At 38.1% G+C, this 25,341-nt stretch overlaps 1 protein-coding gene across 7 annotated transcripts in view; it reads right to left on the reverse strand.

The window, feature by feature from the left end:
• The window catches only part of INPP4B (inositol polyphosphate-4-phosphatase type II B), a 292,966-nt gene that overhangs the window by 56,552 nt on the left and 211,073 nt on the right, over nucleotides 1-25,341 (reverse strand). For 5 of the 7 annotated variants that reach the window (XM_075709900.1, XM_009488861.2, XM_075709896.1 and 2 more), the window contains 4 exons: nucleotides 24,705-24,813; nucleotides 15,490-15,667; nucleotides 10,070-10,282; nucleotides 3,870-4,014 (listed from right to left, as the gene is read on the reverse strand). In XM_075709900.1, coding sequence (XP_075566015.1) covers nucleotides 3,870-4,014; nucleotides 10,070-10,282; nucleotides 15,490-15,667; nucleotides 24,705-24,813 — 645 coding nt within the window. The remainder of the gene's footprint in view (nucleotides 1-3,869; nucleotides 4,015-10,069; nucleotides 10,283-15,489; nucleotides 15,668-24,704; nucleotides 24,814-25,341) is intronic. The other 2 variants (XM_075709899.1, XM_075709898.1) reach the window with 1 other exon arrangement.

Below are 25,341 nucleotides of genomic sequence, written 5' to 3' on the forward strand. Positions count from 1 at the left end.
GTGACAGTTCTGGTGGTGTGGTACAAGGAGCAGATGGAAACAGCCGCCTCTTTTAGCAGCACAGCTGAACACCGGGATCTGTCAGGGGCTGTATAAGCATAAGAGCAAACTACTGTGTTTGCCTCGCACCTCTAAACGCTGCAGGACAGGCTTTCACATTCTGACTCCCATGGAAAATAAAAAGGCAAAAATAAAAAGAATTTAATGTTGTCAAGTAGTTCTCCAAGGCAAACCAGCCTAGAGTTAAAAGAATAAAAAGAAACCCCCCTCCTTCAAAATCCATCTACTCTTCCTGATTTATCCTGCAAAGAAATCATAATCCTGCAACTGATGAAACCATAGCATGTTACCTTGGTAACTGATAACTCAAATCCACTCTTAAGAATACACTCAAAGGTCAGACTGCATGAAAAGTTAGGCTAAGGAAGGTATAATTCATGTTGAAAGGTAAGTACAAGAAAAAGGTGCCACTGATATTTCTGATTACAAAGACTCCATACAATAAATATAAGCATGTTGGGGAAAAAAGAATAACATCACACAATGTCAGCACTGAGACTACAGATATAAACCTACCTTAAGAAGCTCTGAATATGTGTTATGACAACATCTATAGTTATAGGAATACACTATTGTTCAAAACCATCAAATTATTGTCATAACATTTTCTATCATCTAAAATGAACATGCGTGCATTTCTTTGACATCTTTTTCATTGTTATATGCTAGGGGAAAAAGAATTGTATTAAAACAGTCACGTTCACCAATATAAGCAAGCATTTAATCCCCCACTTCAAGCCACACTTTTCAATGTTTTGGTTAAAACCCTAGGTATTCCCCATTTTTCTTACAAACTGCAGCACAATTTTTCTTAGGATCAACTCCAGCGCTGAAGCAGTTTCAGACTCAAAGATCTATCTGTGCCCATTCATTTGCAGTGTAAATGAAATACATTATGCTCAAATTATGGTATAATATATAATTGCAAGATAGGGCAAACTTTTCACATAGGTAATGCTTGTGAATTTTATGTAGCATAAAATTCTGTAATTTTAGAAACGTATCTATGGGTGTAAACACAGTATGATTTTGTATCTAGGAAAAAGTTATGAACACATACAACCAGGCTTCAGATAGAAAACGGAGCAGAATTAAGGCAGAATTTATAACCCTAAACTTAGAATCTCAACCTCTATGTAGGTGCTTCACTGTGCATTCTCAGGGCTTCATATCAAACTTATGAGAGGGAAGTGCAGAGAAAAACAAACATATAAAACCACACTCTCATAGAGAAGTCAAGCGTAAGAAATTCAGGTTCCAGAGGCAACAGTTTTGAAAACCATTAGGCAACCAACTTTGGCACACACCTGGATGGTTCTTCAGCAAGCTCCATCTTTTAAGTATGTCCTATAAAAGAAAGCAATTTTAAAACGTCTCCATTTCTACATGACCTTGGAAGTCCTACAAGCTGTCAAAGGCACCGCATGACGCTCTCATGAAAACATCATTAGGAAATGATGTCTTCCTCAAAAAGCAGCACATGAAAACAAAGCGATCCACAAATCTCCTGCAGTTTCCATGTGATGGGGTTGTTGCAGAACACTCAGCACAACTCAACAGAAGCACTGACTGCTCTCACAGAAGGGCACTTGTACTGACTCAAGAGAAATAGAGAAGGCCCTGAAGTGAGGGGAAAAAGAGAAGAATTTATTCCAGTGCCATAACATCTTGATATTTTCTGTGTCCTTGGCCTGCCAGCTCCAGAAGACAACTCCTCAGCCGAATGAAACACATCTATAATTTTCTAACCATTACAATTATGATTATTGCTTAGCAAGAGGTACCTTTCATTCTATTTAATGACTGCTTACTATTGTAGTACTTAAAGGGAAGTAACTTTTAAGGTTTTTTGGCTTTGTGAGCTAAAAGCCCTAACCAATGTTTCATCTGCCTCTGTAGGGTGTGAGCCTGAATCAAAGCTAAGAGCACACTTTTTTATAACTACAATGAAAGACTCAAATGGACTGGTTAAATACATTTCATGGCTTATACAGAGTAACAGAGGACACGTTCAGGGCGTTGAAGAGAGTGAAGGAAAATCTGTAAACGCTCATGTTGCTAAGCGTGTCAGAAAGCATCCCAAAAGAATTATCGTAAATCATGAGCTTTTTCAGACTGGGGAGGGAGGAGGAAATCTTAAGTTTTGTTCCGTAACTATGGAATATAGATAAAAACCAGTACATGCATGTCTATGCATACACACACAAATACACTGCAGTAACCTGGGGAAGTTTGGGTGAAAGTGTACTACTCGTCTACTTGCAAAACATTTCTAATAGACATATTGGATTTCTGCTAACAATAGCAGAAAAGCTTGTTAGCACCAGGGGGAAGAGAAGGGAGTTAGGCACAAGAACAAATATTCAGTTTTGTTCTTTTAATCAAAATCAGTATGCTTGGGTTGACTTTCTAAAGATTCTTTCAAGTTGACAACTATACCTGCCTCACTGTTGAGTATTTGTACCTTCTTATCTGAAAAAGGTCTGAAAAATGTAGAAAGCTAACTGTGTTGATACTTTGCACCTGCAAGCCTTCACTAGAGAACAAAGATGGTATCATCTAGCCCCCTAACATAATAGGGATACTTGTCTGGTAGACAGAAACTCAGAGAAGCAAACAGATAAGAAATACTGTGGTCCCTGGACTATTCGTGGGGTGGAAAGAGTCCAACACATCTGGCACTGAAAACAAGAATTCCAGGATGCCAGCACAAATCTCTCAACTGATAAAAATGCTGATGTTGCAGCTGCATTAAATATCAATACTACAACCAAAATCTGTTGCACAAAACTCACCAGTACTACACAAATGATATACAGCTGAAAAAATATTTTTCATTCTTGTTATGCAAGAAAGAAATTACAAATGAGTTCTAGCAACTTTAAACCCTTTGATATATAATTATGTCATTAAAATTTGGGGGGGAGGGGGAAACACGTAAAGAAAAATAGAGGATAAAATATGCAATTTTAAAAAAAGCCAAAATTATACAAAGCTCCATAAAATAAAGTTATTTGGGATTTTTGTTGTTTTGTGGGGTTTTTTTGTTTGTTTTTTTTAACTGAAGAGTCGCGGAAGGGTTGCTTCTGATTTCCCTATATTTGGACTACCACCATTATCACTAAGGAGCTGTTTCATCTGTTGCAACACACTTGCACATCAGAAAGTCTCATCAGACTTATGAAGCAGATCTAATCTATGCTTAGAGAAAGCAACAAGGAATGTAGTCATAGGAGAAGATCAGAAGATTTGGTGACAAAGACCTGCTGTGGATAAAGTTTTCTTCACATCATCTCATGGAATCACTCTACTTAGCCTTCAGTATTGACACAGATTGACAACGGTATTCAGGGGAAATATGCATTTTAGCAAATCAGAAAACAAAAATTAGTATAACACTTCAGAAAAGTGGAAGGGTTTACAGGAGAATGACACTGAAACAGAATGTTCACCTTTCCTTACAAGTTTCCTATGAGGTAAGACACTCCATTTTTTTTTCTCAAAATGGTATATTCAAGCAAAATCTAAAATAAATTAAACTACATCAACCTTCAAAGGAAAACATTGTGGTTTCAAAAGGTTTTCATTGTAGCACAAAAAATTGAGCACGGCAAGCAGTTTGAGCATACAATGGAGCTGTAATTTGATAAAGAGCCTTCCATCATTCAAGGGTACAACTGTGCAAAATCTTGCTATCAGCACTCTCAAAGACTATTGACCTTTCTCCATATAATTTTTCTGTGACTTTTTCCATTTTTATTTACTCTAGTCAATGATTAAAAAAATCCAAACCCAAAAAGGTTGCTTACCACCTGTATGCAACACCTTGCAATCTGCTGCTGAAGGGTCATTTTCACTCTCTTTAACGTTGCTGATGTTGTCTCTTTCAAGCAGTCTGTCCACCATGGCAATAACGCAGTTTAAGCTCTTTCCCACATTGGCCCACACCCTGTCCTGAAAAGAGCATAATTATCACTGCACATTACTGAAGAAAAAAAAAAAAAAAAAAAAAAAATAGACAATACTAACTTCTTATTAATACCTTGAAGTGGAGACAGAGACCTGCAAATTACTAGATATATTGCTAGAAATATTCGGTGTCAGCATATTACCATTTTTCTCATTCTTCAGTCTACTACCAACTTAAGCCTTTTGCATGGAGTTTTTTCTTGCAGTATAAATGACTAAACTGAAACAGTTTGGGTTTTTTAGACACTGGAAAACACATGTGCTTCAAACTCTGTATGAAAATGCATGCAAAGTTTCAGGTCCAATCACAAGGAACTGAGCAGTTTGTCTACAGTAAGAGCATAGACATTCAAAGCCTTGCAAAATCAAATCTCGTGTGCAACTGCCAGTTTTGCCATAGTACTTGACAACCTTTTTTTGATAATTTAAGATACCCTCTATTTTATCGCATCAGTTACTCTGTTAAAGCAAATGTAAAATTGAAAGACTAGAATTAGAAACTTGCTGTCATTACATGTTTATTAGGTAACACAATTTCAATTTCATTCTTCACCTCTCACATAAACTGCAATCATCACACTTAACTGAGTTTATAACAAATATGAGAATTACAGAAGTAATAGAGTGATAGAAGAAATTCTGTACAAGCAGAGACCAAAGAGAGAATGTGGAGTGAAACAGCAAGCTGTTATGGAACAAAGATATAGGAAGGATCCTTCAGGTGCTGGACGCTGCAGATATTGAAGCTCTTGCACCTACTTTTGTGGGACTGTATAAGAAAAAGGAAAAAACCAAGCCATACAAGAAATGAGGCTGCACATAAGGCTAGCAATCAGACTAAAACCAAAACAACAAATCCACACCCCACACCCCCCTCCCCCATGTTTTAATGCCGAGTCATTCTGAAACTAATGGAAAGCAACCAGCGTTTGCTTGAAGGGTAAAAGTGGGAAGATAGCATCACTGCTCTTCTTTCTACTTTATGATATAATAGCCAGAAGCATTGGGTATATGTTAGGCCTTTATACCATAAAAATGGAGTCACAAAAGACAACAAGAGACAAGGTTCAAGAAAACTGAAAACTCACAGAAATACCATAGTTCTATATAAATGGTAACACTTGGAAGTTGGGTGAAGGCAACGTTGGAACAACTACTGAGGCAAACATTTAATCCAAGATCTATTTTTAATTACATGCCACACTTCTTAGGCCATTATCTTGACTAGAGGGATCTGATCTTTCCCTGTTCCCTGCACTTGAGGGCACACCCTGTGACAAGCGGGCATCCTGCCCTGAGGGACGTGACACGGGCCTGCAGACAGAAGCATGTACTTGCTGAATCTGTACAGCAACACAGATCCTCTCCTCCAGCTCCCCAAACCTGACTCCCATAAAAATCTTGTAGGGCTGCTTTAAGGACAAGTGAGCATCCAGTGTTACAGGTGGATGTAGAAACTACAGTTTGATCCTCTGACTAGATAAACCCATGCCTTAAATTATGAAAAAGATATTGTTGATTTACAAGAGGCAAGAGGCTGGTCACTCTCATGCAGAACTGCATTTAATCCAAAAATTATTTAAGTACTGCATGTACAATGCAACAAGTGGAATATCTGCACCTGTACGCATGAAACAAACCATTAGACACATGACTATCTGATATTCACATGCGTAGATACAATTTAAAGCCAAAGACAGAGGACAGGTATAGATTCCTTCAAACGTTTCATCCTGGATGTACCTCAAGCATTCCTGAAAACATTTAGAATATGGGTGAAATCATTGATCTCCACCACCTGCAAACATTATTTTTGCGAGAAGGATTCAATGAAGAGCAATGAAATACTGGAAATAGTAAAAATTCTGGCCCCAAATAGCTGCAGTTTTTACTAGACAATAGCAGGGAACTTCAGTCTTTCTATTCACTGAAGCTGCTGAGGTATATGAACTCAAGTTGCTCAGTGTGGCTGCAGCAACGTAATTTCCCTTTCCTCCCGCTGCTGGGGGAGTTTAACTCCACCACAAAGAGTGTTAAGCTCTTAGCGAGCATCTGGAGTTATTGCACAAGCAACACAAATATAAGCCCTTATTTCATTTTGGAAAGAACACTCTTCTCTTTTTAAACCACCTATTAACCCAGCATTGAGATGATGTCTATACAATATTCACACAAACATTCCCTGAGGGTTTAGAAGCAAAATTCATAAACATCTGTTGACAGAAAGCTCACTTTTATTATCATATATCTGGTGTTTTTACATATGGGCAAGTAAGACAGAGGGAGAAAGGGCCTGTCCCACAGCTCTTTTTCTCCACATAGGAGGTTCCTAGGATTAGAAGCTATCATTATAGGCAGACAGAAAAAGTAGATATAACGTTCACTGCAACGTTATTCTCTCTGCACCAAAGACAGGCACATTTTTCCAAGACAGCTGCTGAAATTCTGCAGTTTTGTATGTACAATTCTCAAGTAAAAATGCAGTTTCCAATCAAGGAAGATCAGATGACTTCCTATTATTCTCTGCAAGAAGAAATCCATCCATTTCACATTCTTTGTCATCCCTTACTTGGTAGCCTAGCACACTTTCCATACACCTTTCACCATCTCACATGGTCTATTTTCAATGTGCCTAAGAACTACCTCACAAGTGACCACCTTGCAGCATGTGCCAGGTTAAAGGACAAAATACACCCACAGCCTCCCAAGTAAGCATTCTTATAAGCCCTCTGTGTGAAGTGAGGGATCAGAAGAAAATAAGTCCTATTTCTTGATATGCTGAAGTACTAAGACCTTAAATTGCTAAGTAGGATGCTTCTCCCCAACACCAGTTTTTCCACCAGGTGCTGTGGAGCTAATTGGATGGCAAGTTTATCACTGTGGTGTGAAAGAACAAGAGAAACAAGGTCTCTGGCTCCCTCCCATTACTGCTTCTTTAAGCTCAAAAGCCAAGCCAATGACAGAGAAAGTGGAAATCCGAAACAGGGCTTGACCACTTTGGGACAAGGCAGACTGGGATAGGGCAACGGCACATTGACATCTACTTCTTCCAAATTGCAGAAGCCATTTGGGACATTAAGGAGTCCTGGCACATGTGGTTAGGTGTTACTAGTTAGAAATGGCCATAGTTGCACCTGTCTTGCCTCCTCTGCTGTAGCACTGGCAGGCATGCATGCATACTCATAATGATCTCCATGAAAAGCTAGGCCTTGGCATCACAGAAAGGTGGAAACTTTTCTTAGGACATTTAAAAATGAACCTGTAAAATAATTCTCTTTCATACATCCAATTAAAAAGGTGTAATTATTTCCATCCGCTCTGAAAGGCAATTCAACGCCTTCATTTCAGAGAGCAGCAGTGGAAACTATTTTCCTGTCATTGCACCAGACTGGATGTCTTCCCCCTAAGCACTGCTGGCCAGTAGAGCCCCAGAGGCTGTCTTTTTGTTTTTAAAGGATTCTCAGGCTTTCTAAATTCACTACAGAGCTCCTCGGTCATCTCTTGTCCTTCCATATACACCACTACAGTTGTGTGCTTTACTTGTGCCAAGTATGACACAGGAACCGCATTTCCCAGCGCTCTGAAGATACTGTGTCTCCTTCATGTGGGTTGATAGCCATATATTACCTTAAGGTCCTTTTTGAGGTATGCACATAGATATCTTAATGTCTTAACTAATGTGCATGATTAACAGCCTCTTGTGATGTGACAGTGCTTTGGAATGGAATATACGTCAGTATTTCAGACCCGTGTCTGAATACCATGTCAGTATTTGTACATAACCTATTGCAAATGCCATTTTATCTGTTCTTTGTAGCTCCAACCACGTTAAGTAGTCAGAAACGTAGAGCAGAAACAGCTCCAAGAGGCCTTGTGCACACCTTGTATTATACATGACAACATGCTTCGTTCCCTCTTGCAGGGAGGTTCTAGGATAGCAGAAGCAGCTGATGAGAAAAGAGTATCTACTCAGAGCCAATCTAAAACTCTCAAGTTAAAATATTTCTCCTTCAACAATAATGCTTTACTACTGCCTACGTGTAGCACACCAATACACATAGCTCAGTCCATACTGCTGTCAGCTACTCTGGGATCAATATTTGTACTTGGTATCAAAGAAGAGAGGTGCAACACAGTATTGTTATTGAGAAGGCAGCTTTTTGGAAAACACCGGTCACTCAGTGAAAGGGCACCCTGCACAGTTAAGAAATTGGGAGTTATTCCTTAAAGATAAATTTGGATGCCAGGGAACAGTGTGGATCTCACCTAGTTTTTAAACACTGCCTTGAATTCACTTTCGTGATGGTCATAATGTAATGCAGTTGTTGGAAGTGGATGGAACACAGTCAGCTTAAAGAGTTGTTGGACATCACTGATCTAGATTTTGGGCAAAACTAAAATTGAAATTCCAGTTGTAAAATGCAACTCTAGTGCTTGATAACAGTGGGGGAAGAAAAAACAACAAAGGAGGATATAGTACTGTGCATACAAAGCAATGTATCTCAAAGTTTTTTTTTCCTTTAGAGCTGACTTTCAGAGTAGGTTAAGCATTTTTTCAAATTTTACAGGCATTTATTCTTTCTCTTTTCATCATGCTAATGACAATTTGATCATTAAAACTCGCTTTATTCATTACCTCCATTGACAGAAAGAACTGAAAAATAATGGAAGCCTAATCTTTCAGATTTAGAAAAAAACAAAATTTCTATAAGATTTATACTGTCTCATGTTTGACAGTGACTCTGACTCAGTTTAACTCAAAATACGTAAAGACACGCTATATTTTAATCAAGCACGTAATCTCACTAATTCAGCAGAAAAAATAGATACACTTTAAACTAATGTACTTATATGTTTTAATAGATGAGTACCAAGCACCTGGCAGAAATAAATTTTTAAAAAATGAAATACAGTAAATCTAGCTTCTCTGCAGAGACAGAGGTACTAAATTCAAATACAACTTGCACAAAAATGCCATTCTTCCAATGCAAATTTTCTCCCTTTTATCAAATTAATTGTGATATTTATTTTTCCTGAATGTTTTGAGAGCTGGAAACAAACATTTTGGCTTTAATTTCAGGGAAAGAACCACCATTCTAGCCCCTTAGGTTGTTGAGAAAATATGAAATAGTGAATTCAAGGCTCTAAAACCAGAAGACAAATAAAAGAATGAGCTATTTATTGTTTAAATCTCATGACTTCTTAATGCATGGGGTTGGAGATAATTGTCGTTTCTCTAGAAGAAATATATTCTTCTTTTATTTGTGGTATGGACAAAAATTACAGTTCAGGTGTAAACACTGTAGCTCACACAAGTTATTAATTATCTACAATAGAGATTAATACGCTGGCATCCATTATATTTATGAGAATAGAGTGATGAACTGAAAGTATGAGCCTGAACTGAATAAAAATAGCTTGAGTTCAGGGTGTGTGTAACAAAGAAGCAGATCTATTATGAGCACATACACCAAAATAATTAATTTACAAAATCTCAGCCATATAAATAATAGAAATCTTTGAAAGATATGCTAAGAATGCTAAAATCTAAAAGCCATGTTTAATTCTTTTATGCAATCTCAGACATCCTCTAAGAACAGAGTCTAAGGAAAAACAGCTCTGTTTTGCTGACAGTTAATTCATGTGTATTTAAACTATTTATATTCAGCTGGGGGGGGGAAGAAGAATTTTCCCTCATAATAGCATATGCTGTTCCAGTCTCCTTAAATCTGCCTAACTAGCAAAAAGAACTCAAGTAAGAGCAAAGACAGACTATTTTCCTGTCTGGGCAAGAAGATATTCATCATCCTCACTGTTACATGCACAACCAAGCAGTCACACAGAAGCACACTGTGCTTCAGAAAATTCTTTCAAGTCAGTTTCAAAATCTACAATGCATCTGAAAAATATTATTTCACAGTTTTGCACTCCTTTCCCTCCCCCCAATAACATATGACCAGGACACTTAGGGCTTGTAGTTGTTTATGCTGATTTGTAGGATTTAGGACTGAATGTCAACTACGAGTTTCTGACTACTTACCCACTCCTCCTCATCATACTCAGAATGATGGGGTATAGAGTCCTGTCTTTTAATCTGAGAAGGATGATCCTGATGCTGTAAATCATCCCCCTCTTCTGCACTGTTTCTAGGCACAGCTGGTTTCTTGAGGACACAGCCAGGCCGGGCTGTGTATAGTGCTAAAAGGGCACTTCTGACCAGCTGATCCTTAAACGCATGCACAAATAACTCCGTCTAGAAAAAAAATAGATGAATGAAAAGGTTAGACCAAAGAATGCAATACTGCAACATAGCTATTGTAACACTGAATTACCCTTAGGCAGAAGGGATGCCGGCCTGAGAGGCAGAAAACAGAGTAGACCAACAAACAATGAGGAAAAATTCAAGGGTTTTCGGGACATCACCACATTCTACAGTCCCATTGCTCTAAAGATTAACACAAAAGTACGGTATCTGGCATAGAAATCATCACCTCTTCACACAATCCTATTTTATTCAGGTTCTAAATTTTGCCTGCAGAGATAAGCCTCTACAAGAACCAGGTCCAAGAATAACCAACCACTCACTGCTCAATAATTTCTGAGTGTCAGATAAAATGTGATTAACAAATTTAAGGATCTTCTTAAATGAAAACACACTACTCTACACTGCTGGGATTGCAGTATCTGCAAAAGCAGTGTTTCCAGAGATAAATTTTGGTACCTATAGGTATCAACCCAGATATCAGGGCAGGTGATGACACCTGATTTCTAGCTTTATTTTATTTATTTTTAAAGAAGGGAAACCTTGAAGTAGGAAAGGAAAATGCTTTCTGCATATAGTCTTTAGCATCTCTAGACTCTATCTCCTCATAACAGCACTTGCCGTTGCCACCAGTCTGCCACACGTGCCCATCTCCTGCAGTCACACACAACATGCGGCCCTACCCTCCCTCCATCAGCTGACACAACTTACTGAGCAGGAGAGGGTGAGGTGCAAGGACATGTTCCCTTTCACTACAGGGCGGTAACCACTAGCAAAGCCACAGTGACAGACAGCTGGGGAAGTCACAATTTTGGCTACTCCAGCAACATTCAACAGGGTTCATCTGTCAGAGTGGGGAGAACATGCACCCTGTTGCTATACCCCGTCCCACCCAGGCTGCTATAGCTCCTCTCCCCAGTCAGAAGCTCTGGTTCACAGGTGATGATGAAACACTGTTTTGCATTTCTTTCACAGCACAATTACCTGAATTTATTTATCCCAGGTCAGTGGGATTTAGTTGCCTTCCTATTTACCCAGAACATAGCGGACTGTCATGTGCAGATGCTGAACTGCCTTTGTGTGCACAATCTTAATTAAACAGGCATGAGGAAAAATATGTAGATAAGAGTCAGAGCAACCGGCCTGAACAAGCAGTCACACAAAGCTAGGAAATGCTAGAAATAAAGGTTTCCCAGCCAAGCTTCATTCAGCCCTTTCACGCTTCTTACGCAAAACCTGTAGGAGAAGTAGCAAAAAAACCCCAAATCAAACAAGTTTCAAGTGTCAGCATCTATCTTCCTGGAAATCTTTCTCCTAGTTTCTGCACATCTTACTTCTAGTTTTATCCCATCCGTTTTTGCTATTACTTGCTCCCCTTTTGTTTGCCTCTTCTCCTGCTCAACTTATTTTTCTTACTTTTCTGCCTCGATACCCCCTCAAAAGTTTACTGACATTTAGACCACAATGCTCTAAGTAACGGCTGGTTTTCTTAAAGCTCCAGCTGCTGGGTTAGGTACCTGCTGGAGAAGTTTCTGCTTTTTAACATTTTCACATTGTTTAGTAAAAAGGTATTTTTGATCCTTAATGGTTGCACATAGAAAGGTTGAAAATCTGCTGCAAATAAAACTCAACAGTCTTAAAAATAAGACTTAGGGATATCTAAAGCTAATATGACTTTTTTAAACCAACATCAGGACTTCTTTCAGAACTGATTCAGGATTCTTTAGTGATTAGGCTTGGCAACACTAGTCATCTCCCTGGCAATTTTACCAGACCCATTCTGTCTCCTCCTCACTAACTTGGTGCCTGAGGGAAAGGGTGCTTAAACAGAGATGGTTTTCTTATATGTAGCCCTACAGGACTACCTCAGGGTAGTCCTGAATTGCACTATAGGACAATTTCAATTTTCTACATTTCCAGCCTCCACATGGTACATGCTCAGAGAATACATAGTCTTTGGGGAATATTGCTTGTAATCTTCTATAAAGAAGAGGCAAAGTGAGACTTGTGGATTTGTTTTTTCTTGCATGGTAACAGCAGAGCTCCTCTTGAAGACTGTTCTACAGTTCCATATCAAGAAAGTCCAAACTGCCTTACTCGTCTGTCCTTAGAAATGACATCATCATGGTTTTGCTGAGGTTTTGTAGCTCCCCTTCCCCTCAAAGTCTGCTTGAGATCATTTCAGGTCTCTGCATCAGGCATGGTAAACTCAAAAAGCTTTACATTTCAGAAAATTGTAAGCATTGGACAACTTGAAGTAAGGAATACCCACTACGACTGCAATGTATATTAGGTAATGGTCTGAAAAATTTAAGTAATTTAATATGAATATTTTATAGGGAAAATTCATTTTAAAAAGCAAACTGGCATGGAAGCAAACCTCCATTTTTTTCACATAGACACTAAAATGCTTCTGTAATTAAATTCCATTCAAGGATTCCATTGGTTTAACAACAATCCGCATTCTAACTACATTTGCTTACAGCTCAGTACAGCTAAATTTGCAGAACATCACTATTTATAAAATTGTATTGAAATCACAAAACATTTCATTTCATACAACGAAATGAAAACTTTGCAAATTCTTTTAGATACTTGACTAAAGAATATTTCTGCAAACAAAGATAGGCATAGCTGGAAAATGAATTTATCAAGCCTTCTGCAAGCTGCAAATGCTGATATACTTGTCAACAGCTAAAGGCTTCCTTAATCAATTAACAGAAAGTGTTGATAAAAGGTTAGTCTCAGGAAAACACCACAGTAAATTGCAAATCACATATGAAGAAGTAAAACCATGCTTAATATGAGAAAATAAGCTCAATTTAAGAAGCAGCAGCGGAATTATTTAATTTTCCACTTTCAATGCATGCAGCCAGTCCTTCCATTTCTAACATAAATACCTAACTGTAAATCACACTATTGATAGTTCAGATATACTCACTGCTACCTAATGTTTTTAGAAGGAACTATTCTATACATCAAGTTTAACATGATCTTAAAATAAAAAGGGATAGGCTTTTTAATAAACATGAGGAATTTAATCACCAGGCAAATAATTTTTACGACTTCTTCAAGCAACTGTTTAATTTCTAAATCTCTATCAAGTTATAATGTAAGACAATGTTTCTTTTTTACATATAAAAAGTATACAAAAGGTGGGAGAGCAGAAGCACCTCGTATGCCTCAAGAATAAAGGTAGGCATCACGTAATTCTATCCAGAAGAGCATGCCAACCTATCCCAAATATAATCAGGGACACTCTGTTAGTCTTGGTTCTCCCATACTGTACCAGATTATATAGATAGGTTATCTTAGCATATCGAGATGATGCTTTGTATTAACCATGAGGGATCTAACTGCAGCACCATGTGGATTCACCCAATCTGGGTTTCTGAAACTTAATATCTCCCTGCCCTGAAGTTGTTTCTTGGTCTTTCCTTTCCTCCCCAACCCTCTTCCCTTCTTTACAAGCAGCTGTCCCTCCACAGTATCTTCCTCAGCAATGGTCCCCTCTTCCTCAATTGTCATCTTCTCAGAGTAAATTTGGGAATAGACAGGGAAGCAGGTATTCAGAGTTGTTCAGACAAATGGATTAATCTCTTCCAAGCAAAAAGTGGTGGCTAGATAGAAACTATGGGCTGTCAGGTGGGCTACATCAGGTGAGACTCCTGCTTCCACTTTTGGGAACCTGTGCTCATACACTAACTATCAATTTAATCCTGGCCCTGAAAAGTTGATGTGAACATATACAACTAAACCAGCAGCTTTAAATTTATAAGACCTGTGGCTTATCCAAATTGAATGGATTGTCTTTTTTGGCCCTTTTCTGTAGTCAGACTGTCCAACAGGCCATGGTTCAAACAGTGGGTTGGTGTCACAGCTGCCTGCAGCCACTCTGAAATCGTCCGCTCCTCCTGCCCAGACAGGCAAAGGTGGGAAGGGCAGAGCAAATGGCTACAGCTAACATACAAGTTCCTTAGCAACCAGGTCTTGAATCTTCAGAACAAACACTTTACTGCTTTACTTGTGCATGCATATTTCTTTGAACTAACTGCTAACAGAGCAGCTCCACTTTTTCTATGTGCAGCTAAAAATGGCCTCTCTCAGCACTACATGGAAAGGTACACTATAATTGCCACAACCCTGCCCCCCCTAAATTCCTCCCTTTCATTTCCAGGCTGAATTCTACTTTCCTACGTATCCCTGACATTCACAGCGACGCCAGTGTTCTCAGAGTTACTGTGGATTTACACATCTGTAACCGAGAGCAACGTTTATCTCCCCCGTGGCTCCAATGCAATGCCTTCACAGTATGTGGCTGAGCTCAATATTCAGATTTGAAACTCTCCCATCGAACAATGTACTGCTGGGACAATAGTGCTCAACAGACCACAGGGGTTGCCACTTCCCAATAGCTGAAGATATATGGAAATGGTTATTGATAGTGTTATTAAGCCATATTGAGATCACATTACAGAAGGTATGGCCCATGAAGCGACGGGAAACTTTTTTCAACCCCTCTGGCCATAGCTATAGGGCTTAATAATTTTATAGGATAACATATGCTTAAAATTACTTCAGACTTCAGCTAATCTCCAATATCACTCTGTGAGACAAGTGGAAAATATTATCTTCCTTAATTTAGAGCTAAAGAAACTAAGATGAGGAAGAGCCTACAGCTACAGAGGAATATAATAGAGGAAAGAGGATTAAAATTTGAGGCCTCCTGGCACCAACTTCCTAGCTTCTCCTTCCAGACCGCATCACCATTTCTGATCATGCTATTATTCTAAACCCTATGCACAAACCTGGCTTCAACTATGTCCCACAAGCAGTAGTTTGAAGTATCACGGAAAGAGAAATAAAATAACTGTATCATACCACAAAATTATTTACAATAATCTATTTCTGATAAACCCCAGTATGTGGCCACTAGAGGATAACAGAGACACATGAAATTAAATTAATTATACTTTCAAATGAAGACAAACTTTATAGATTTCATTAATTTTCTACATGGAAAGCCTACAGAAATGCTAAATAATATTCTTTTTCTGATAGCAACATTTTGAAGCTTATTTTAGCAGAGCTTATTTAACATTTCCTGATGCTATGAAAGTCAATTTATGCAGAAAAAACCCCAGCAGTTAGAGACTTGGTTATTCCATTTTCCATTGCAGTGAAGATTTGAATCTTACTTTTTCTGAAAGCATCTTTAAAGAATTCTTCAAGCTGTCTGGAGAATGCTGGCTTGCAGAATTAAGCAGCAGGTCCGCATGGCTTGATATGAGAGGTTGTAGATGATTGATGTTGCTGAGAACTTCTTTTGCCTTGGCTGTGTTCTCAGGTGAATAGTAAATACACTGGTATCCAGTACTGTAATAACAGAGAGAGTCACATAATGTCAAAATCATTTCTGCTATTAACAACAACGCTTAATGTGCTAAAAATCTTACCACTGGTTTTGCAAAAAACGACAGATACCTGAACTTCACTGATATCATTGAAATGCTCCTTCCTTTAAGGGTAAAAACAAATCCTTGCTTGCTTGAACAGTAGAGGACAATGGACTGCCCACCACCAAAAGCTCCAAGTAGTACTGTTCAACCTAATCATCCCTTTGACTGATTGATCTTAACATAAGAAAATCAGTTTTTTATTTATTTATTAAAAAAAAAAAAAAAGTAATTCTGGAGAAACAAAAGGTTTGACCAAGCCAGGTAATAACCATAAAGAGCATAAGGCGCTCTATTTTTCCAGCTGAACTCCCCATCACATTATTAACTACTTCACTGAGTCTTTCAAAATGAGCCATTAATGTTTAATTGATCAGTGGCCCACACTATGTTCTGATTAGCATCACTGATGTCCAGGAAGTGGTGATAACCAGAGTTATTTCCAATAAAAAATGTGTCTAATTTGTAAAAGACACAGAAATGGGGCGTGGGAGTTAATTACTACAAAAACACACAAACGCACCCTGCAAACTTCCTACTTTCCTTTTAACTGTTCACAAACTACTGCAATTCTTTTGCGTGAATTCTTTTCATATCCCTCATTTTTTTTACCAACACCTACTAATTATGCAATATCCTTTTATACCATTATTCCAAAATCCCATTTTAGACAGCATGCACATACCTACTGGTTCTTCACTGTAGTATACATCTCCCCACCTAAAAGTCTTGTACATAATCCTTCCCTTTACAAAGCCCTGCTGTAGTCTTTCAGAGAAACTAACTGAAATCTTTTGTGGTTTCATATTAACCTGTAATGTTAGCACAGGAAAAAACATAACCAGGCAACTCCTGGGACATTACCAATGCCAGAGCGATGTACATACTACTCCCCAGTTGCTTCTGTATGTATCTCCCTTCTTGTGTCTTTTTGTCATACATCCTTCAGTCTCTTCCACCCTTTCCCCGCTGATTTAATTTCTTTCTTAATTTCACATATCAAGATCTGAATTTTGACACTCCTGCAATCCTCTGAACTTCACACATTGCTTTTCATTTTAGTCTTTTTCAACATCTCTTCACTCCCACATTTCCCCTTTGTGTCTTCTAGTGTCCCTTCCAGTTTCTCCTCATTGGTTTTCTACAAATTAGAAATTAAATTTAATACAATAAAGGACATATGCAATATGCATTCAGAAGTCCAAATGAAGTCACTTCCATAAAACTTAAAAGGCTTAAGTCTTTTGGCAAATAAGGATAGATGCAAGCAGTCTTAAAGTTAAGCCTCTTCCTTAGATACTTTGCTGAATTACACTCCCAAATTCCACAATACTCCATCCTGTTTTTCTGTCTTTCACCAGTGTCTCCATTTTTAGATACAATTCTTTCTAGAGTCAGTCAGGATGAATGGCATCTGAGTCAGCGAAGCTTTGCCATGATCAGTCACGCTACCAGCCACACCAAAATTACTATGCTTCTCCAGTTCGCAGTCCACTACATGAGTTGATAGAATGCTGAGTGCAAAGATCAGAATTCTGAATATTTCAACAAAATGAATCATATAAACTGTCTCTCTCAGTGAACTGGGCAAAAAAAAAATCCCCGTCCCTCTGAGAAGTGAGGAAATGGCCACAGCTCTGCCTTCAAGGTGGCAACACTGTTAGTGAAATGAACTTCCAAAGTCGGATCTATCTCTACATTCACTGCAACTCCCAAGCTGTCAGACTCAGTAGACAGGGCAGGGACAAAGAGTAATAGTCTATGTTAATTGTAGTAAAGACATAGTCTTAAAAGTCTTGATACTTCACAGTGCTGAATAATCTTCTCTAATTCCCCTTCAGGCTTTTCCCTCCCTTTATCAAACAGTCATTTTGCAGGCTGAATCTGGGTAACACTGTTATCAAGCTCACCATGCACATACTCCTTTCTGGGATTCCCCTCAGCCTTTAATTCCCAGATCATTTTCACTGATGTCCCACAGCTCTAAGCTTCAGTGAATATTGCAGCAGAAAAGCTACAGACAATGCTATAAGAAAAGAAAGCAGGAAGAGATACTAAACCTGTGGGTAGTTCTCGTTCTAATGAAGTCAATCATAGCTTTTAAATAAAGGAAGTAGTGAAGAGAGAATGACTCTTTCTTCAGAATGAAGTGTTCTGTCAGGCCTCATTATTTGGCTAATTTTAACATTTCCTGAACCCCAGAAAGCATGAGATGGCTCCAAATATTCAGTTTCTTTCAAAATTTGAGGGCAACTTCCCCTCTCCCCTCAAGAGAGTGAGTAATTATTTTTCAGAAACAACATGTTTGGGAGTATCTGAAGTTTCTAATTGCTGTGTCTCAACACTGTTGCATCTAAGATTAGCCTGAGATTTTCTGTGGCCTTACCGTTCATGAAAAGACATTACTACTTCCAATTAACTGAAATTAATTTCCTTATAACTATTTTTAGAGCTTGCTGTCACACATAGTTATGGTATATAAGTAGTACTACTTAAAAGAAGCAGCTGCCAATAGAACATGTAGAGCAACTTTTTACAGGTGTCCTAATGCAGAAACTAGATTAAGGGAATTACAAGTATGAAGAAACTTTTGCATTAGGGCAAAGGCCACATGCATAGGTCTGGTGTGGGAAATCAGCACCGCTATGAAAATCTACCTTTGATATGTAAAACAGTCATGTACCTTTTGAAAAAGTCTATAATAATGTCTCCTGGGTTAAGTTTCAAAGCTTTCACTAAGCATATAAAAATTACACTTAATCACTTCCATATATTGGCACCATCATTAACTACGTACACATGACTGTCAGTGGTCATTTTATTTTTAAAATTGCTTTAATGACTTTGTCATGTAATTTGAATAAAGATTACATTGACTACATCTGCAATTTTAACTCTCAATTAGCAAAGTTTTTGCCTGAGAATAAATACTGCAATATGCTAAATGTCTAATTTTTAATGACACTCCGAGTAACTCCACTCCTGCTGTTAACTGAGTAATTTGTGTGACTGAGTTAAATTGTCACCATCTGGGACTGGGTTAAATTCTTTCAACAATGAACATTTGACCTCACATTTTTCACAGTCAAAACTGCAGACATTAACATCAAGAATACAGTTAAAGCACACACAGCAAGAACATCTACCCCCAGATAACCTCGAGCTTATGTACATTACTGAAGATACCAACTCAGTGGCTTATTTATGCATCACTTGTATTCTGTCTAAAGTGGGAAGTTATGATCAAAAATAAATTGATTACATAAAAAAAACCAGGACAACTCACTGCCTCAGGAAATAAAACTAAACCATATGATCCGTGCTGAGGTTTTGAAAACAGGCCTGAGAGAGTTCAGAAGTTCGAAGCATTTTTTTTTATTTCCTTAAGATTCCCTTGCAAACTTGGAAAGTCTAACTTTGAATACTGAAGAAAATAAAATTATGTTATTAGTTCTGTCTAATCTATTTTTACTTATGAAGTCCAAATCTCCATGAATCCTTATCTTGAAGCAATGGCTAAGGCTGTATGCACAGAGCTTCTCTTGCTGCTCTTTTATTCCCTCTTCATTCCTAACTGACCCTTGGAATAACTCTACATCAACGCCTTCAACTGGTAAGGGGACATGAGTTTCAGTGAAAAAAAAAAGGTCCAGATGCCCTTCATCAGCCCTCTAGAGACCTAAGTAGGGCAGATGCCAGAATGGCATAGGTGAATCTCATACTGAATCTTCCTAGGAGGACCCACTCCAGGAAGGCTGAATGCCTAGGGAAAGCCTTCCACAGTTCTTCAAATTAATTTCAGAGTATCTTTACATTGGTGGAAAGATGCAAGTAGCCTTTAACATAGGGGAGAATCTTATGCAGGGTGACAGCATGGGTCTTAGAAGAAAAAAGATATGGTGCCTCAATGCAAGCCTAGGCTAAATGGCGCCTTTCAGTGGAGCCTTTTCCTGGCAGCCTGCTGACATGCGTGTTACAAGAAAGGATGGCAAAGTCATGGGTCCATTCCCCTCCTGCCACTCCTGGAGCCCATCTGTATAGAACAGTTTCTAGCTCTCCAAAACATATGGTCTTTTCTAACCCTTGCATGCAAAGCTCCCTCAAATCCTTCTTCCCTTCTTTTTTCCAGCCCCAGTCCCCTTCCTTTTATGCCTGCTTAAGGAAATGCTTCAGGCAACTCTGTCCAGAGAGCCTAGTGGCTGGAAAATACTGTGATGAGACTTTTATACCTCAAGGAATAGCACAAACTTTGGCAGTTTCTTGGCAAAACTTCCAACAACCTTAATATATTGATTTTATGGTCAGTGAAAAACTGTTAATCTCCATGAAGTCCAATCTCTCTCTCTCACACACACAGAGATATATACACACACACAGAGATACGTATATACACACACACACATGCAAAAAAGGGGAAAGTGAGCAAAGAATAACGTCTCTGTGAAAAGTGCTATGCATGACAGGCTGTGGTTTCCCTTTGAGAATAAAGGTTACAATTAGATCAAAAACAAATCATTATTATTTCAACATCTTGGGAATTTTCTGTGAAACAGTACCAGTTCAGGTTTCTCAGAGAATGGAAATGGGCTGAAGGTTATGAAACTCGGGTAATAGGAACCCTAAAGATCTCAGTGTTAATAAAATCCCTGGTAACAAGTATGTTAGTGAAGGAGCACACCTCACCCCTTGACCAAAAATCTAGGCCTCGTCAAACAAAAAAGGGTCCTTCTAGACAGTTCAAACCCAAATTAAATTATTATGGCTTAAAAAAAAAAGAAAAAAAACCACCCACCCAAAAAACCCCACAACAGAAAATCCTTTTCAGTACTATTCCAGCTTTAAACTTGTGCTAATTTAAAGCAGGATCTTTCCTAAAGAACTTGCTAGAAATGGTGTACAAAACCATAGTGAATCACAGCACCTAATGCAGCTTGTGGGATGCCTCTGTTTTTCTTGATGGTTAGTACTGGGGCATTTAAGATCTTGTAACCATAAGTCTGTGTGTTTTGGCTAAAGCACAGATCATCAAATTAGATTTTAAATAAGAAAAAAAAGGAAGTCCTTGCTGTACCTTGAAAGCTATTTATGAACATTTCCAGCAGTAAGGCATTATATGGGTATAACTTACTGAATGTCTGCCGTAAATGTTCTTGCACAACTGAGCTCTAAAAATAATAATTTTTTGTGCCATCTAGACCAATGAGAAGACAAGCCCTTCCATTTGCTGGAAAGAGAAGTAATCTATACTAGCAGGCCAACAGAAGACTGAATCTGAGCAACTGACTGACTTTCTCTTTTAGCTAGAAATAGGGAAGGAAAAAATAAAAAGAACAAACCGATACAGCATTATGAAAAAAATTTTCTAAAATAAATGTATATCACACACAGATAATTAATATTCTGCAATGATTTAGCATACCTTAATCATCACATTCCAATTATTTGAATTTAAATGCTATCATACCCAAGCAAGATTAAAAAAAAGCATCCATTGTTCTTACTGGTCTTAAGAAGTTCACTACTAGCTACTAAAGGGACAGACATACTAGCATCACGCCTTATAGACATGCCTGATATTTGTAGTGGTAAAGCCGTTTATCTGTCTCTGTTGCAGGTAAAAAACAGTACAGATTGTGAATGGGTTATAAAGCAATGGACCTGGCTTCAGATCACATACCACTAAGTCTTGTTTTTCACCTGAAAGAAAAACTATTCTCCCTATTATTTGAGATGATATTTTTAGAAATTTACCTTTTTTTTTTTTTAAAAAAAATATGACTTGCTTGGTGGTAACAAATGAGTGAAGAATTGCAAAAATACTGCATTTTTATAAATATTATTATACAACACCTTCCCCTCTTTTGTCTGCACAAAATTATATATTCTGTGCAATAGAAAATACGCCTGACCTATCTTCAGATACACATTTTCCACATTTTTCTGTTTGATAAACTTCCATGAAACATGTGTTTCACTCTTGTTTTGGTTTGGCAATTGCAAATGCAATTATGCTCTTGCAAAGTGGGTATAACCTTGCTACCAGTTAACAGTTCCTCTTGACTGTTAATTCCACAAGCATAGGTTTGATCAAGGAATATTTTGTGATATGCTGAAACTGTTGAATATTTCAATAAACTGTTCTAATAATCAGCCTGAAGGTCAAAGGCATGCAAGGCATTCTGTTACGTGCACTAACAATGTCTTGAAAGCTACTGGATTGGCTTGAGAAAGAATCTCTTCACACATCTTCCTCTAGGTCTTCAGGTTAGCCTAGAGGAAACAGCTGCTAAATCTGCATTTTTTTTTCTGTTCATTTTATATTCTGCCTGATATCTCAAGGTGTCACTTCTTCCTTCAACTGAATCTTCAGAAAAGTTGCTCCCATTGTAAAACAGAAAATTTAAATTGTAAAAGCTGCCCCTGGAAATGCCATGTGTCCTCAAAGCATCCTCATGCAGTTAAACAAACAGGTGCATACAAAATAAAGTTGTCATTGCCACAGTGAAAGAAATTTCTCCGTGGTAAGAATGAGAATAGTCCTTTCATGTATCTATTTAAAGCAGACCCACTCTTGAATATTCAAATAAGTGAGATCATATGCAGAGCTTGCTTTCTCCTGTCTTTTGACTCATACAAGTTCTTCTAGTTGAAGTAAAAAAAAAAAAGTAAAAAAAAAAAAAAAAAAAAGTGGCGTTTTCTCTGAGCTGTCCTCAAAGATCGAAGGAAAGAGGACTTTTGGAGGTTTCATCCTTTCTACTTCGTGGGAATTCATACACCAAGCAACCATTTCTTCAGGTGTGGTAAGTGATTCGCTAAAAACTGCAGTCCCTGTTTTCAGTGATCAAACCTAAGTTTGTTAGCCTGACTCGGGCTCTTTTTTTCAGAAGAGTCTGACAGGACAGTAACACAGTTACCCTAGTTATATCATCCCAAAGACAGACTTTTACTCTTTCAGGGGAACAAAGAAACACAAACAAAACTGCACTGTCAGAGCAAAGGTCCAGTATCCTGTCCTTGAAAGTCACCAAAATACAGGTGCTTCTGAGGGATGCAGAAAAGACTAAGCAGCAGGGCAATTATAAAAACTGATGTGTAGGCACTTTGAAATAGGCATCAAATGCATTGATAAAACCTGCACAAAGCTTTACCCAGTGCTCCTAAACACATTCCTCTATCAGCTTAGAGGTCTACCTGGTTTCAGTCAGTGAAATAAGGGTGAATGAAAATGAGAAGAGGCTGCACCGCACCGAGTATCCTTTGCCATGCTAGCCTTTTGTCACATAACATTGCACAGGATCCAAAGAAAGGAGTCTAGCCCATCATCTTCTCCTCTCCCCTTGTTATGGGCAACTAAGAAATGAGGGCATTGTCTATTTGTTCCTACAAGATACTGCAGTATGCGTGCTCCCAGGAAGAACTCAAGAAAGACTAAGTCTCTTCCCTATAAGGCATTTTCCCTTTTTTTTCCTCCAATGAACAGAAACCACAGATAATAATTTCAAGTTTGCTTCACAGCGATCCTCCATTTTGGGAAATCACATTCTGCCAATGTGGATATGCTGCAGGACTATGCAAGTGAGAAATGGTTCATTTTCTGAAAGCTGAACACTGAGGACTGGAACTGCAGTGTTCTTTGTATCACTTATGACTTTAATTTCTTCTTACGATAAAAACCCACAAAATACTATTGCAACTATATTAATCAGACAGTTAAGTAGCAGATACTTTAAGAAATGTCTGTAGATTTCTTTTCATCAGGAAGCGTGTACTTCATAGGCCTCCATATCATTGGGATAAGGCTGCCTGTACCAGTCTGCTGACAGCAGAATAGGTACCTACTGTTAACACAAAGTCCATTCGTGGGTCTCATGTGATCAACGATATTGGCAACTTTTGTCACCAAAGGTGGCCAGGGAAATGAAAGATTTTAGAAGATTTAATAGTTTTTTTTATGTCATGCAGTGAAAATAGAAAAAAATAATACAGTTTTCAAAGCAAATATACCTGCCAGTTTTTGTTTGGTTTTTGCATTGATGCCAACTTCTAGTCAACCTGGAAGTCAACAGTAGATTTTTATAATTTCTCCTTTTATTGTCTATGATACTGTACCTACAAAACTTTTTTGAGCATTGAATATAATGGAATTCATTTTCTATGGAGCATTGTGATGACTTAGCTTAGCATACATGCAGTATTTCCTGCATTCCCTTTTGAATGCTGTGCACTGATTGCATGGGGTTGGCACAGTTAGTCCAAGTGTTGAGCAATCACAACTACGGGTGCTGCCAGTGACAGCTGTGGCTGTTCAAAACTTCTTAACAGCCATAGCAACAAACACAAATACGTCCAATTCTTAGTTAGCAAAATATGCAGTTAGCACTTCTGTACATGTTCAGTGGTTAACAAAGCATTTGAGTACAGCAATAAATTGAATTCCTAGTTAAGGCCTTAGTCTCATTTTGGCTTTCTGAAGAATAAGAAAAAGAGTAGTTTCTTATTTACTTCACAGGTGTGCTAAAAATATTTTTTGTTCACATATGCCCAGGGCTGTCAGAAATGAAGATGCTACCTTAAGCTACTGTTTCTTTATTGAAAAATTGTCTATAGCTACTTTCCACTTAGCACAAGAATTACCAAAGAAATATCTCATTCTGAACAGCATGTTTTCAAGCACTGACATTCCTCAAGCTTCCTGAAATATGGGAAGAAAATTTCACAATTTTGGGTTTGTGTTCAAAATTAAGTCTTGACACTAAAAGTAAACTGTGCTTCAATTTTGCAGTCCAGCAAAGCAGGGAAGATAAAGGAACTATTTTATGAATTCATCCTTCTCTGTTCCTACCAGATTTTAATATTCCATGCATTCAGCAGGGTAAACTGTTTTGTTACTCCGTGAGCTCATAACATTTTAATACAACTTTAATGATATGTTCCTAGCTACTTAAAAAAATACTTACTTTCGTCTTTCTGCCTCAAATTTACTCAGCAGTTTTCGGAGACCACCATTCTTAAATCCTTGGAAATGGGCTGCCGGAGCTCCCACGGTGATGACATCATACAGAGCATCTGGAATGGGAACAGACAAGCACAGAGATTTACATGTGCCTATGCCCAAGGTATGGTAACACTATGATATCTACTCTACAAGACACGAGGACATCGAGTCTGTATTATTTCCAAGGAATAATTGAGAATCTGTGTCTCAAGAAGGCCCAAGAGCTAATCAATCTTTCCATACAGCCACCTGCACACCCTAGAAAGGTTACCTGATTTATTGCTACATCTAAATTATATGCCACAGTGTAGAACAATATTCTAGCTCTGCAGTTTACAAAGCTGCCAAGTAAATTGGCCCTTTGTGTATTGCACTTTATTGTCCCTTCCATTATTTAACTTGTAGTCATGTTGAGATGCACAGATTCATGCATTTTAGAGTCAAAAGAGACCATTATGATGGAGTAGTCTGACTGCCTGAATAATACATGCTACAGAATTACAGCTAATGTTTCCTGCATCAAGCTGATGTCTTCAGATTGACTGAAGGTGTCTTTTTTTAAAAAAAAAAACAAAACCAACAACACACCCATCTAATCT

Source organism: Pelecanus crispus, chromosome 4, assembly GCF_030463565.1.
Source record: "Pelecanus crispus isolate bPelCri1 chromosome 4, bPelCri1.pri, whole genome shotgun sequence".
Classification (NCBI taxonomy): Eukaryota; Metazoa; Chordata; class Aves; order Pelecaniformes; family Pelecanidae; genus Pelecanus; species Pelecanus crispus.